The sequence below is a fragment of the Oenanthe melanoleuca genome, chromosome 6, assembly GCF_029582105.1.
Source record: "Oenanthe melanoleuca isolate GR-GAL-2019-014 chromosome 6, OMel1.0, whole genome shotgun sequence".
Classification (NCBI taxonomy): Eukaryota; Metazoa; Chordata; class Aves; order Passeriformes; family Muscicapidae; genus Oenanthe; species Oenanthe melanoleuca.
Window position 1 is genome coordinate 21,355,030 of NC_079340.1, and position 15,097 is coordinate 21,370,126.

Below are 15,097 nucleotides of genomic sequence, written 5' to 3' on the forward strand. Positions count from 1 at the left end.
AATTATTCTAAGAGGGCTTGATGATAGCGGCAAAATTCTGGGTGAAAAATGACAAAAAGGTATTTATTGAATTCATATGAATCTTCTGTATTTGCCAAAACAATTTGACACAGGCTTCGTAGTGATTATTAAGCACTTCTGTGGTTTAGGTTCTCTAAGTGGTCTTTCATTTGTTCTTTTACTTCTTCAGGTCTGCTGCTCTTTCACACTTCAGATTAATGTAGCTAACAGTCATGTCAATTATCTCGATGAAAACTAAAGAAAAGAGCTGGTTTTATGTCAATATGTTGCTTATTCTTTTGCACTGAGTTACCAATTGATATTTTCCTCTTTCTTCCTCTTATTTGTACATATTTGCAGGGTATTTTCCTGCTGTTCTTTCTGCTGCTCTCTCCCCTGACCCACAGCACAGCTGTTGCCTCTCCATGTCTCACTTGTTGGGAAATGCTGTCTTAAACTCCCTTCCCCAGAGATCCTCTTGACCTATGCCCTGAATTTGTTCAAATTTGCTTTTTTTGAAATACATTATATTTAATCCATTTTTCTTATTCCTTCACTGACTTAAATTGCTGGGCTTTTTGGTTTTGCAACCACTTGCTCTCAAATTTACTTCAATTTTTGGACTATTAATCTACTTTATATATCAATAATATTCAAGTAATATACATCCCCTCCCCTGTTACTTTTTCTTCTCCAGAGCAACTTTTCCTCACGCATTCCAACAGCCTGGAGTGTCTGGGACCTGCCCTGCTCTGTCTTTAGTAGATAACATGGTAATTAAAATTATCAGTTCCTACCAACTCCAGTTATTTTAGCTGCTTTATCCAGCTCAAAAAGATGTCCTCTGTGTTCTGTTTGTTATTAATGAAGTTCTGTGGGATATTGTCTGAACTCCTTTTATTTTTCTTGGTCCCTGGAGTCATGCACAGAGTCTGTTTCTCACCTCTCTTTGAACCCCAAAATACTCCTCATACAAAAAACCCCAATCCACCCTCCTATTTCCTTCTTTTGTTTCCTAAGCAGGTATCATCATTTCACATCAGCTATCATCATTTCACATCAGCATTCCCCTCCAACAATCTTTCCATGAAGCATGTGTGAGGCTAATTGCTGGAGTTGTTTAAATGTGTCTTGTTTGCTCTCCTGGCACTTATGTGCAGACAAGGGTGCTTTGGCTCTGCAGCTGGTGAAGAGGAGTCTGAGCAGACCTGTCCTCTCACAGCAGATCAATTGGCTCATGAGATCCTAAATGCCCCACATAGCAGAGGTTTGTTGACAGAGCTTGGTAAGGCTTGTAGGACAGCAAAGAGACAAAGAATTGATTGGAAGCTTAGAACATCTTGCATTACTGTGAAGATGCTGAAGACCTGCAATAAATACAGCTTAATGAAAGTGTGTTTAGAGGAGGCTTGACCTTAATCTTGAGCTATCCACAAGAAACAAAAATCTAGCAGGGCAGGAGTACAGTAAGATCCAGTCACTAGAAAGCCAAAACAGGTAAGTTTGGACTCAAAGCCAGGTGCCTATTTTGACCATGGATGCTAAATAATTGCAAAATTTCACACAGGGGTAGGCTGATTTCCATAATTGCATAAGATTTTAAGCTGACAGTATGTACCTTTATAAAATATTTGATGTATCCTGCTGAGGGACTGAGTTTGACTTGTGCACTCCACATGTGTGTCCCAGGCTGCCTGGTGCAGGACATCACGCTAACGATGCTGGCCTTTTCCAGCCATTCATCTGTGCCTCCAAAATCAGGTTCAGACTCCACCCTGTGTGCTTTGGTACAAGATTCCCCCAAAGATTAGCCGGGGAGAGCTCCTGCCAAGCCGGGTCCCTCCAGCTGAGCCATATCTGTGAGCCCAGAGGAGCAGAGAGAGCCAGGGCCAGTTCCTTCAAATATTTTACAGATTAAGACCCGGGTGTGGGATCTGTGGGAATCAGTGGAGCTCTGACCCCCGTGGGCTGTGGTCCTTGCTGCAGCAGTCACAGTCTGTGCTGGTAATTGCCGTGTTCCTCACCCGCCAGGCTTGGTCAGTCGCTCTTGTGTTCAAATGCAGCCACACTCGGCATTGCAGACGAGCCCTCTGACATTATCCAAGTGCAGCTGGAGGCATCTATTCTGGCCTTGAAAATGCCTCTTTCTTGGCAGAGCTCTGTGTTTATTATAATGCTGTCTGTAATGTGCAAAAGTACATTTCTGTTTTAACTTCCTTCTTTATGTACTAAAGAGTGTGGTTTTAATTAAGGATTTGAGATTGAAACATTTCCGGTTTTATGTGTTGTTTTTTTGGTTGAGGTTTTGGGTGTTCTTTTTTTTTTTTTTCCTTTTAAAAGACAGTTTTCAGTTAAAATGTTTCAGAGTTTTGAAAAATACCAGATGCCCAGCTCACAAAGTGTGTGGAGAGCCGTAGTCACTCCCTCTTCCTCCCAGGGATGTCAGCTGCTCTGCAGAGTAGGAACAGCCAGGGATGGCGAGAATGGGGTCAGCAAGCAGGAGAGGATGAGGAGAGGATGTGCCAGGACCAGGACAGGCGGTCTCAGCAGCACACCGTGACTGCAGCTCCTTGCACGATAGGAAACACTGACTCAGACCCACTAAACAAAGCACCTGACTTTTGTGGATTCTGGGTTTGCATCCTTAGGGGTTGTAAGAGGAGATGGTCAGATCTCTGTTTGGCAGCGTTTCTGCTGCAGCACCCAGCACTGGGGGACTTCAGGCGTGCCCCTGCCATCCCTGGCCACCAGCAGCAGCAGGCCCCACCCATGGGAAAGGCACTGAAACAACTTCTAACCGGTTGTTCTGCTGCACATCAACTGCCTAAAAGGAATAATAAAAAACAAGCCAGATTTTAACTCACTTGGTAATAGAAGAGCTCAAAAACATTTTATAAAGGCACCCCAAATTTTTGAAAACAGCAGGCAATGAAAATTGTGTTAAAACCAGGTTTCTTGAGCCAGTCCCATGATTTTTGTGAGTTTGACTCATGATTTTTGAATGTTGGGGTTTGGCAACACTAAAGTCCTCAGTTTGAATTTGTTCCCGATGTGGTAGTTCAGGCTCCTCGCATGACTGATCAATGTCGCTCTGCTCTGGAGCAGCCAGAGATCTGCAGGCTGGGATGCAAAGGGCCTGGTACAGGGCTCTGCTCCTTCTGCAGCTCCAGGGATGCTGTGGGGTGGATCTGGCTTGCATCCCTGCATGAGGCTCTTCTGAATCAAGCCGTGTGTCTGCCACGTGACAGCAGTTTAGGCAGCAAAAAATGGAGTATGGGAGCTGCTGGCTGGGCTGAAGGGGATTGGTGAGCTAGATGCACAGCCTACCTGGGCTAAGCATTTTACTGAGATTAAATGAATATGTTAAAAGCGTGCTTTGTACCTGTCCATCTTTCATTCCTATTTAGCCATGCATCACCCACACAGGGTATTGCTCAGCCTGTGCTGCCCAGCTCACTTTTTACAGGGAAGTGCTGAAAACATCTACCCTCTTGCTGTAGTGTTAGTGCTTCAGGTGCTGCTAGAAAAAGAATTTCTGAAGAAAACCTCTGCCTTGTAACTGTGGCAGCTTGGAAGAACAAGTGGATGCATTTTGCCTGAGCAGCAAGTGATGCACAGGGTAGTGTGGGTTCCTGTCACGGCTGTTGTCCCCTGCCCTACAGCTGGCAGGAGGAGGTGGGTGTGGGGACAGGCACAGTGCAGTTCTTGCCTTCTCACTCTGCCTTGTGTTACAGCACCCAGCTGAACAGCGAGCTATGGCATTATCTGGTGTGTACCTCTGTGGGTTTGGGCTGCACAGGGCTTCCCATGCCTGAGAGCTCAGACTCAGCCACAGGAGATCCCCCTCCATGTGGCTGGGGAGCAGCCCTGTGCGAGGACCAAGTCACCTCTCCTGGCAGCACAGAAATGGCTCATGTTTGGACCTGAAGCCAGCTTTAAACTCTATAAAAATCACCATTCTCCCATCCGTGGGTAATACTCTGCAGCTGCCCAGGTACCCCTGCCTCAACGCTCCCCATCCCAATGGGATTCACAGCCCTGTCCTCCCTGTGAGGTGGCCAGGGAAGGCGTTTGGTCCTCCCATCAGCCATCCTTGTCCATCTCTAACTGCCTGCCATTTGGGAACTTGCTGAGTGCTTGAGGAGCTGACCACTTCTTACCTATTTGGGAACGCTTTTAAATTGTTCCAGAAACTGCTGTTTGTTGATAAATCACGGTGATTGCAGAAAAGTGTTTTAACTAAACCGTGTAAAAGAAGGAATGAGCTGCAGCACAGCACTGCCAGCTGTCATTGGGTTTAGAAACACACATCATAGATTTTGTTGCTTTTCAGACAGCTGCGCTTATAGCTGTTCTTATAGCCATATAAAACAGTCGTGCTGTCAGCAAAGGTCTGGCAGTGGAGCTGGGTTATGTCTGCAGCCGTGTTCCCAAGCCTGGCAGGTTTGCTCCCTCCACGTGCATAGGTGCAGCCCGGAGGAAGGCAGCTCTGTGGCCATGGGTGACCTGTCCCCAGAGTCACAACTTTGCACAGGGTAAAGAGCAAAACACTGGGCTGTGCCCACCACCTGTGAAGGTGATGGTGCTGACAGGGCTTGTCTCCAGCACCCCTGGTCATTAGGAATGGGCAGTTCCCTCACTGAGAAGGGGTTTTGGAGGGTTTTACCCCAAGCCTGATGTTTCTGCTCAGGAGTCTGGCTAACTGCAAGTCAGGTTCACAATCCACAGCCTGTTCTAGCAGCATTCACAGATAAGGCCCTGTCTGCTGTGGTCCATCCTATTTGGATGCTTTGAAGCTAAAGTTGAGAGTCGCGGAGACTGGAATTAGATTTTTAAAATTTCCTCAAGAGCAGGAAGATAGTGCTATCAAATTGGAAGCTTTTCACAGGATCAATATACAGCATTTGATAAAATCTCATCCTCTGCTCCTTTTCCTATGTAAAAGACTAGCTTTAAATGCCTGGACAAAATAATATTTGAATACTTTCTGCTCATTTTATTTGCATTCCTTTATCCAAAATGGAATGACTCAAGCAAGCTGCTGACTTGACTCACTGTGCACACCCTGCTTCCCACCAATCCCTTGTGCAAGCGGTGGCAGTGAGATGGAATTGCCACGCAGGCTGTCACTGTCTCTTGACAGGACCAGCTGCCTCCCACAGAGGCCCCAAGGGCAACCAGAATTGCAGGCACTGCTGAGCACTGAGGATGCTGAGGAGCTGTACCCAGGTTTTCCCTGGAGCAATTTCCATGGCTCAGATCCAGTGATCTGGGGTGGCCAAGAAGATGTGGAAGAACAGGTGGTGCTCACAGTCTTATTTTCCCTTGCTCTGTTCTTCTGCTCCACTCAAACATGTAGCACTCTCCCTGCTCACCTCCATTTCCCTCTGAAACTTTAGAAGATGCTGGATTCATCCTGATCCAAAAGGGAAAATACCTTAAGTTATGCAGCAGGAGAAAACAGCTTTCTTAGCTGTAATATGATCCTGGTTTCTTCCCAGACACCAGACTGGAACAGAGGGTTTGGTAATTGCCCCCCTGGCCATTATCTGAGCTTTACAGCACTTGGGAGATTGAACCCAGATCCCACATCTCTTCTGAAGCTCCATGTCAATTTACACTTGTTCCTAGAAACCATTACTGTCCTGTGAGCTCTTTACCACGCAAGGATTGAAAACAGAGCTATTATGCTCATTTGAGCTCTCTTTTTTCACATGAAGGCAGAGCTCAGGGCTCATTCCTTTTTCTCACCATCTGAGGATTAAGCCCAATCCTGACTGTTATCCAACCTCGATACCATTTACACACTGAACCCAATGCCTATGGCTTTTATCTGAGCCCCCAGAGCATTTGGAAACAGGCCATGCCCCTTGTCTGGTATCAAAAGAATTATATTAATTTGGGATTCATTCCACAAAATGAGGCTGTCAGCCAGACTCCTTAGCAATTGGATATTGAACCCAGACCTCATGAGTGTCTTCCAAGTTATATGCCAGCTGGGAACTCAGCCCACAATCCATGGCTGCTGGCCAAGCTCCTTATTGGCGAGAGATTGACACCAAGCCCCCAGACTGCTATTTCTGTGTGGTGGTGTTAAGGACTAAACCTTGCTCACGTGGTCAGCATAATCACCTCTGCGCTGGCAGTGAAATGAAAAATCTAGTTAAAGACTTGAATGAATATTGAGGGTCGATGTTCAGCTGCTTAAAGACCAGGGATGATGACAATTCCCTTGGAAAAAGGCCCCCTTGGTACTCCAAAGGGAATAGCCCCAGATTCCCCATCTGTCCTCCAGCTGGATATAAAATCCAGGTTCTCATTAACAAACAGTGCGCAGCATTTTTTTGCTGACTGGCGGTATTAAAGCCAGTTCCTCCAACTTTCAGGTATTCTTCAGATGGGATTAAAGTAGATCCCTTTTCTATAGCACCATTAGGCTCTGCCAAAGCACTTCTTGTCACTCAGAACAGACCTCCAACGCTGCACCTTGCCTTGGAGCAATAGGAGAGCCTGGCAGGTAAAGGAGAGCAAGGGACACTACTGAAAACCTCAATTCTCTTTGGAGGGCATTAGGAGCCTGACCAGGCTGACAGGTAGAGAGATCATTTCAGGTGAAATGTGTATCTGAGGCAAGCAAATTTTTCCCTCCAGCCAGCAATTTTGCCCAGGAATTCTCCAGCATCTTTATACAGTGTAGTTTTACTGCATGGCAAAATGCTTCAGAAAACCAAATTAAAACCAAACAGCTTCCCAGCTAGGATGGTTGTCATTAGAAGGCAGTTTCCAGCAGCTGTGTGGGTTTCTTGGTAGCCTTGAAATCTCTAAAATTCTCATTAAGCAACAACATTGAGGGAATGGCTTAGCATGCAGCTACAATAGGAAAATCTTCCCATGGTCTGGTGGGTCAAGCTGGATATTACAGTGTATATGGACAGTGTGGGATTGTTGCTTTGCCTCTGAACTGCAGTGATGGTGAGGGCTGATCTTTGGTGCTCTAAATGTGCAGATTGTGGATGGGGATTTTCTGGTTGTCTTGTGTGACACCCTGTCGTGACTGGGGATGCAGTCCATTGGAAGATTTCAAGCCAGTGTTGCAGATGTGTCCCATGGGTCTGGAGTTACTCTAATTGTCTGTTGCATATCTTCTGATTCATATTTATTTGCTAAGAAAACATCAAGTCCTTGCCGCACACTAGTGGTTTTATCAGGATTTTCAATGCAAGACAGAGCAAATGGAATTCAGCTGACCAATTTGGTGCCAATTTGTTTGTAAATAATTTTTCCATGTACCCACTTGTTCTTCTGTGAGTGGGAATATCTTTATTTTTCCATTCATTGCTCTGACCAGTCATCTTACTCATCTCTAGTCTGAACAGCCTGTACTGCTCTTTCTACCCCCTGCCTGTAAAGTTCTCTTTGAGCTTTTCAGGTCTTTCCCAATCCCACCACTCTGCTATCTCCTCTGGGGTGCTCAAGGGGCAGGGGATGCCGCTGGCTTCAGGAGCTGTGTGCCGGGAGGTTGCAGGCTTGCTCAGAATTTATGGAGAATGCAGAGTTGAGCAATATCTGTGATAAGCTGAAATCGTTGTTTCTAGAGCTACATTTCTTTGCTTTACCCAACAACAGGTTCATCTGTTGTTCATTGAATTGGTCTCTCAGCTAACCTGTGGATTTGGGAATTGTTCTGTGTGCTGCCTACCCCATGCTCAGCTCTTGTCTCACTCTCCTTGGTACTTGCATATTCTGTTCCTGCAGAGATGGATGTGGTGAATGGTGGGGATAGAGGGGGAACAGGCTCTTCTTTCCCATCCTTCTGGTTGCCTTCCCAGAGGTACAAAAGCCCCTGGCACATCATGCCATGTCCTGCCACCCTCAGCCCACTGACTGATCCCAGCTTCAATCTCAGCATACACATGAATTTCCACTCTTCGTGGTAAACTCAGCCAAAGCAAAAGTCCTGAAGCAGAATAAAAAATGTAGAAGACTTTCAAACCCAGAGATTCTTGAACTGTCCCTCTTACCAAACAGTGGTCAATACTGTGCTCTTTATAAAGTCTCTAGTATAATGTTTAATTCAGTAACTACAACTGGAAAGTCTTTCCAATTATTTTAAACTGCCAGAGATATTTTAATGTGCCTCAGATTTTGTGTTGGCATGTTACAGAGTTAAGTACCATCCATCTTTCAGAGAACATTAAAATTTAGCCTTGTAAAAAAGAAGAATAATGGGAAAGAATCCCAAAGGACGTACTTGTCCCTTGAACCCCACCATCATTTGTGATTTCACAGACACCTTCTGCATTTTGAAATTGTTTGTCTCTCTCTGTGCAGGGTATGAGATCAATACAAGCAGCTAAAGGCTTTAATTTCTGTGCAGAGATTCATCTGAGGGCAGGCTGGGAGCAGATCTTCACTGGTGGCCACCCAGCCATGCATTGTGGGGCTGTGTTCACTCCCTAGATGAATTCAAGCCTCTGCAACAAACGATGTAAAAGTTTGAGAAATCACAAATATCTTCTGATTTAATTTTTGTGCCAGGGCTAAGTGGCCTCTGTCTCTGTTTGTCCCAAAGCCACCAAGGCACCCACCCCAGTGAGACCCATCCCCAACAGTGCTGCTGGGTGTGAGGGGATAGAGCAGGGGGCTTTGCTGCCTCGGGCAGCCTCACTCCAAATGCATGAGCAGCATAAACAGAAGAGGCTGATTCTCAGCACCCTTGCACTTTTTTTTCTTTGTTTTCATTATTCCTTCTTGCTGAGCTCAAGTGGCACATGAGTGCTGAGCATGTGCATCTCTGCACTGGGCAGAGGGAGAGAAGGAGTAGGAAGAACATCTTATAAATCTAGTCCTGCTCTATTAAGATTCATTCTGGTACGACAATGGCTTTTTCTATTGAAGTGCTTTGTGAAAGCCTTGCCTAATGATCTGTTAGCTGGGGAAAGGTTAAATTCCTGTATGATTTTCTTTGTTTGATGAAGAAAAAACAGTGCAATTATCCAGAATTCAAAGTGAGTTTTAGCCAGCTGTTAATAATACTATGATTCTTCATGTTCTCATTACTCAAAAGTAATGTTGCCATCCCTAGTCATGGCAGTAAAATATTTATAGCATTTTCTTATGGCCTTGTTTGTGCATATGGAGGACTGGACATCACTCAAAGTCTTCTAAATAGGCTTCTTTTTGTGCTTTAGCCATCCATAGAATCATTTGGTTTGAAAAAGACCTCTAAGATCATTCAGTCCAACCATTATCCTGATACTGCCAGCTCCATCACTAAACTATGTCTCTAAGTGCCATACCTACACATCTTTTAAATATCTCCAGGGGTAGTGATTCAAACACTTCCCTGGATAGGCTTTTCCAATGCTTAATAATGCTTTCAGTGAAGAAATTTTTTCTTGTATCCAATCTAAATTTCCCCTGGCACAACTTAAGGCTCTTTCCTCTTGTCCTAACCTTTGTTGCTTAGGAGAAGAAGCTAACCCCCAGCCTCCTCTCAGGTAGTTGGTAGAGAGTGATAAGGTCTCCCCTGAGCCTCCTTTTCTCCAGCCTGGATTCCCCCAGCTCCTTCATCTCCTCCTCACAAGACCTGTGCTCCAGACCCTTCACCAGCGTTTTTGTCCCTCTCTGGACATGCTCCTTTCTTATAGTGCATCTATATCCATGCATCTTTCTTATACTGAGGGGCCCAAAGCTGAACAGAGGATCCAAGGTGCAGCATCACCAGTGCTGAGTACAGGGGACAATGACTGCTCTGTCCTGCTGGCCATACTGTTGCTGATACAAGCCAGGATGGCATTGGCCTCCTTGGCCACTTAAGCACACTGCTGACATACACTGCATGACTGTATTCTTCTCATCTAACTGCAGCTGTCTGCAATGAAGATGTCCAGTTTTTAAGGCAGTCATCTCAGAGGTGAGACATGCCCTTTAACCACTAATGGTTGGGTAGCTTGTGCAAACTGATCATCAAGACTGCCAGGGTCACTGGCCTGGTGCTTCCAAGTTTGCACTATCCCAAGACAGTTGCCAAGAATAAAGTGGATTTGGTACCTGCTTGTCTTGTTATCAAGAGTGGCTGTTTGAACAATCTGGTGTGATGCAGAGAATGGTTTATTAGTACTTTTCTGCTCTTGGTAGCTTCAGTGCAGGCTATAGGTCTGTCTGTCCTAGGAGACCACTGGAAACGTGCAGGACCGAACCACACACATGTGTGTGTTTCTCCTAGCTCACTCCCCTGATTGCTGAGGTTTCCAGCTTGGAAAGTCGTGGCAGAACACAAAATACACGTGGCATCTCTGCATCCAGGCACACAGAAACTAAATAAGTGTCATGGGGAAAATATAATTTCACAGTGGCAGGCCCTGTGTTGGGATAAACAGACGTCTTGTTTCCTCTCATGGATGCATGGAAAATCAATTCCCAGTCTTCTGCAGTGGCTCCTAAACATGAACCAAATCCCCTTTTGTAGTACAGTTGTTTTGTGCCAGTGAAAAGGTTTCATTTCTAGCAGGGGAACTGCAGGTAACACTTATTTTGCTATCCTGATTTATCAATTTGGGTGTCTATCTTCTCTTCATAGGAGTCTCATTTCAAGTGCAGCTTTTTGCCTGGGGGTCTGAAGTTAATCTGTAATAAGTAACTGTATCTGTCTGTAATTGACTAAACATCCAGAAAAGCAGCTAATGTGCCTGAACCACTGGGATGAATACATCAGATTAATCTAATTCAGCTACTTTTCATTCAAACAACCAGTAGCATTTTGAAAAACGTTGTGAAAGTGATTAAGAATGTCTCTTCCACATTTTTGTATTCTTCTTCTTTCCATAACTTTGCTGTGTTGCATTAAATGTTAGCTATTCAGTTAGCTTATTTCCTGGACCCTCCTTGAAATTTTACTTTTAAAATAAGTTTATTCTTCCCAGACCTCAGAGCTGGCTCTGTATTCACTGAGACCTTCAGTGACCAGAAAAGGCAACTGAATAAACACAGATGTACAGTGAACAGCTTATCCCACCTGGAGTGAGTAGCTCCCTCTTGTCACTGTTTCACTTGCACCTCAGGTGGGCAGCATGGCTACAGTAAATCTTGGAGCATCACTGCTGGGCTTACAGCAATTCCCTGAGTTTGTGGTGGCCTTCCCTACATCCCTTCCATCTCCCTTGGCAAAGGTGGTGCATGCTATCATGCTGATGCCATGGCAAGTCTGATGCATCCTCTGCTCCTTTATGCCCCACATTTTTTGGAAATGTGCAGATAGACCCAGAGCAGGCTGCCTAGACCCTTCATTGTAACAACAAATTACTGCAAGCTGACCTAGGTGTGCATATTTCTCTCTGCAGTTCAGTCTAGATAGAGGTTACAGCAGTTTCCGGAGAGAATATCCTGTGCAATTCTTTGTGTGCAAAGCCTCAGACCCCATCAAGGTATCAAACCTAAATGGCTGCTTTGCTGCCCGCAAGCCCTGCTCTCCTGTCAGTAGATTGCTTCAGTGTGATTTGTTCTTGGCACTTTCCAGGCTGTTGATCATCTCCTTATATTTTTCAAGTGCTGACAAGAAACTTGGTTATTTGTCCAAGTGTTTTTCTGGGACCTGAAGCCAGTCTGCCTACTCTGTAATTCCCAAGCACCTCCTTCCCCTCTTCTGAAAGTGGAGCAGTGGTCTGCCCTCCCTGGCCCCCTGGAACCTCCCTATCCCTGGTGGCTCTTCAGAGTTAAGTGGTTGCATCTCCAAGGCTGCTTCAGGAAGCTTGCTGAGTGTCCTGGGATGCAGTTCAACAGGCAGGGATGATTGAAAACACCACAGTTATCTAATTGCTCTCTAACCAAATCTCCTCTTGCTGTCACGTGAGTTTGTATCCTGCTAACAATGGCATTAGCTACATCAGCAATTTGATTGCTGTTGAGTTTTTGAGGAAGTTTTCTTAAAAAAAAAAGCATTAAGTGTTTTGTCTCTCTGCCCTGTGCTAGTGTCACACCTCCCCTAAATATGGGGTCAGCTCTTTCTTTGGTCTCTGCTGTTGCTGCTGGTCAGTGTCCCCACTGCTCGTCAAGGCCACAGTACAGAGAGATGCCACTCAGACACTTTTGGGGCCATTAGATAGGACACAGATTCCAGAAAGCCCCCAGCACCCTGGGAGGGCCTGCTGACAGCAGGGTTTGGCCAGGCTGTCACTGGGCAGGGAGCCCCTCTCTCCCCAGGCTCAAGGGTGACACAAAGCTCCCCCTTTGTGTGACAGGTGTCAGCCAGGTGCACAGTGCATGGAGTAGGTGATGATTGCTAGCACTGAGTTACGGCACTGGGGCTGCAGAGCAAACGCCAGCCTGTTGTGGGGTGCAGGAGAGGTGGCAGCTCTAGGGTGGTCACATCCTTGTCTGCTCCCCAGACACTGCAGGGATCTGCTCTGAAAGACATGCAAGGCAGAATAAGCACAGGAAAGGACGAACTTTCCTTGCCAAGAGCAGATGAAAAGCAATGTTATAAAGTCACTTGTCTCTGGTAACATGGCCCCAGCCCTGACACAGAGGTGGAGGGCATCCAAGTTTTGTGCTGGAAGGAGATGAACCCACACCTGGAATCCTATCCGGGTTTCAAAGGTCAGGTGCCTTTCTGTGGTTACAGATGTCGTGGGGATGGCATTTGACCCTGGCTCATCCTACATAGAAGGCAAGGTATGATGGACAGCAGGATCATTTGAACCCCCTTGGAACTAGCTTTCCTTTGAATTACAAACTGTTTTGTGTTTCTTCCCAGCCAGGTCTCTAGACAAACTCTATAACTTTGCTGACTGCTCTGGCCTTCACCTGATCTTTGCACTGAATGCTTTGCGCCGAAATCCCAACAACTCCTGGAACAGCTCCAATGCCCTCAGCCTGCTGAAGTACAGTGCCAGCAAGAAGTACAACATCTCCTGGGAGCTGGGCAATGGTGAGTGTGGGAACAGGAGAGCCCGGGAATGGAGCCTGCTGTACCAAAAGATACTCAGTTTTGGAAGAGGATACTTGTAGCTCCCAGGGTGCTTTGCCAGTGTATTTTCAGAGGGATTTAAAGGCCCCTGCTGTAAGGCAGCACCACCTCTAAGATTTGGTGTGAGAGAGTCTCTTAGCTGGACATTTCTCTCAGTTGGTGTTAAGCACATGAAATGTTTGTGCCCTGGCTGCTGGGCCTAGCTCATCCTGGGGCCAGGCCAGCTACTGTAGGACTTGTATGGTGGCTACAGTGCCAGGGCAAGTGGGCAACCCTACGGGGACAGGAGCTCCTTCACCCAGCACACAGCAAAAGGGGCACAGGAGAGCAGGCAGTGGCTGTCACCCACTCCTCAAAGGCTCCTTCTGCTGCTCGGCAGAGCTGCCTGTGCCCTCTGAGGGGCTCAAGCTGTGAGACAGGGTGAGCTGTGTGTCTCTCTGGAAGCACAGAGGAGGAAGCAGAGCTGACAAGTTTTGCTTGTCTGTTTATATTTTCTCAGAGCCCAATAACTATCGGACACTGATTGGCCGCTCGGTGAATGGCAGCCAGCTGGGAAAGGACTACACCCAACTGAGAAGCCTGCTGCAGCTTATCCGCACTTACTCCAGAGCACACCTCTACGGGCCGAACATTGGAAGGCCCAGAAAGAATGTCATTGCTTTCCTGGAAGGGTAAGTGGTGTTGCATTGATTAAAAAAGCTCAGAAACCCCTCCTGAGACCAATGTCCTTTGCAGCAGGAAGGCTTGCTCCTTGGCTTCCCCATGTCCAGCAGCCTCCAGGATAGGGAGGCTCTGGGTGGCTGAGCCACCACAGTACCATAGGCTTTGGGACATGGTCATCTGTACTCCTGAAATTCTGCAGAGGTCCCTGGTGGTATTTTGGGATGGACTGATTACATTCTCCCAAGTATTTCCAGCATTCCCAATTATAGGCAGATGGACATGTCCACCTTGTTGGGATGTTAAGACAATGCAGGGGTGTGGATGCAGGCTGCTGCAGGCCCAAGGGCTGCAGAGTCAGGATGTGGGCCCTGGCACCACTTATGTGCACATTATTATCTCTGAGTCCTCCTGGACAAGTTGCTTTGCTCTTCCTATTTGGTGATTTATTCTCCCTATGCTTTCTCCATCTGTGCAGAGGAAGAACCTGTAGCAACTTTCTTCACTGTCCAAGCTCTCTTCTCCCTCCTAGGGGGATTGGCATATCTCTAGTTTGGAAAGGCCAGAGGTGGAGAAGGAATGGTGACAGAGAGGGATGCAGACACCTGGAGGTGACATTGGACAGCTACAGGAATCAGGGAGGTGTGGGAGCCTGCTGGCAGCAGGAGTTGGGGCTGTGTGGCTCAAAGACCATGCAGCAGAAGGGAAATTCCCTGCAGGACTGTAAACAGACACTCCAGTGCAGAAGGCTGGGCAGGGGGAGGTGTGGAAGGGACTCTGCTGGGAACAAAGCTGGGTCTAGCATTCATTAACATCTGCAGGAATGATCTGGCAGAAACAATAAACAGCACACTGATGCAGTCCCCAGCGAGGCGGGGAGGGAGCCAGGGCCAGATTCTCAGCTCTGCTGCAGCAGCACAGAGAGACCATAAAGCTGGTTGAACCAGCTGCAAGGCCAGCATCCCTCCCACGGACCAAAGAGGGGACCAGCCCCTGCGCCCACACCCTGCTGCCCCGATGGCACGCAGAGCCCCGCGGCTGTGCCGCGCATGGAGCGGCGCAGGGGGAGTTACAAAATGTTGTAGTAGCCTTGATCAGCAGGAAATCTATTAGCGCCAGGAGGAGCAGGCTGAGTAAGGAAAACAATGGGGATGAGAGCCAAGAAGCTATTAGAGAAAGGGAAGTCCTACTGCTGTGTTTGCCCTTGGTGCGCCGCAGCCGGGTCCCAGGGAAGAGGGGTCGGCAGAGCCAAGTCGCACGGCCAGGGTGGTCCGGCAGCTCCGTGGCGCTGGGCTGTGCTTTGACTGACGGCAGCCCTGGAGCAGGGCTGTAGTGCTCACTCTGCTGGAGATAATGGCAGACACCCCATCTCAAATGAAAGGGAAGGTATGTAAGAGCTGCAGCCCTGGTGACAGGATAGTGGGAGCTCTTCAGGAACCCCCCAAGTGGTGTGGAAAAGCTCTGATGAGC

The 15,097-nt window shown here is 47.1% G+C and overlaps 2 protein-coding genes across 5 annotated transcripts in view; both read left to right on the top strand.

The window, feature by feature from the left end:
• The window catches only part of DNMBP (dynamin binding protein), a 232,417-nt gene that overhangs the window by 202,606 nt on the left and 14,714 nt on the right, over positions 1–15,097 (top strand). The window lies entirely within an intron of this gene.
• The window catches only part of HPSE2 (heparanase 2 (inactive)), a 106,071-nt gene that overhangs the window by 58,247 nt on the left and 32,727 nt on the right, over positions 1–15,097 (top strand). For 2 of the 4 annotated variants that reach the window (XM_056495100.1, XM_056495099.1), the window contains 2 exons: positions 12,755–12,928; positions 13,467–13,638. In XM_056495100.1, coding sequence (XP_056351075.1) covers positions 12,755–12,928; positions 13,467–13,638 — 346 coding nt within the window. The remainder of the gene's footprint in view (positions 1–12,754; positions 12,929–13,466; positions 13,639–15,097) is intronic. The other 2 variants (XM_056495098.1, XM_056495097.1) reach the window with 1 other exon arrangement.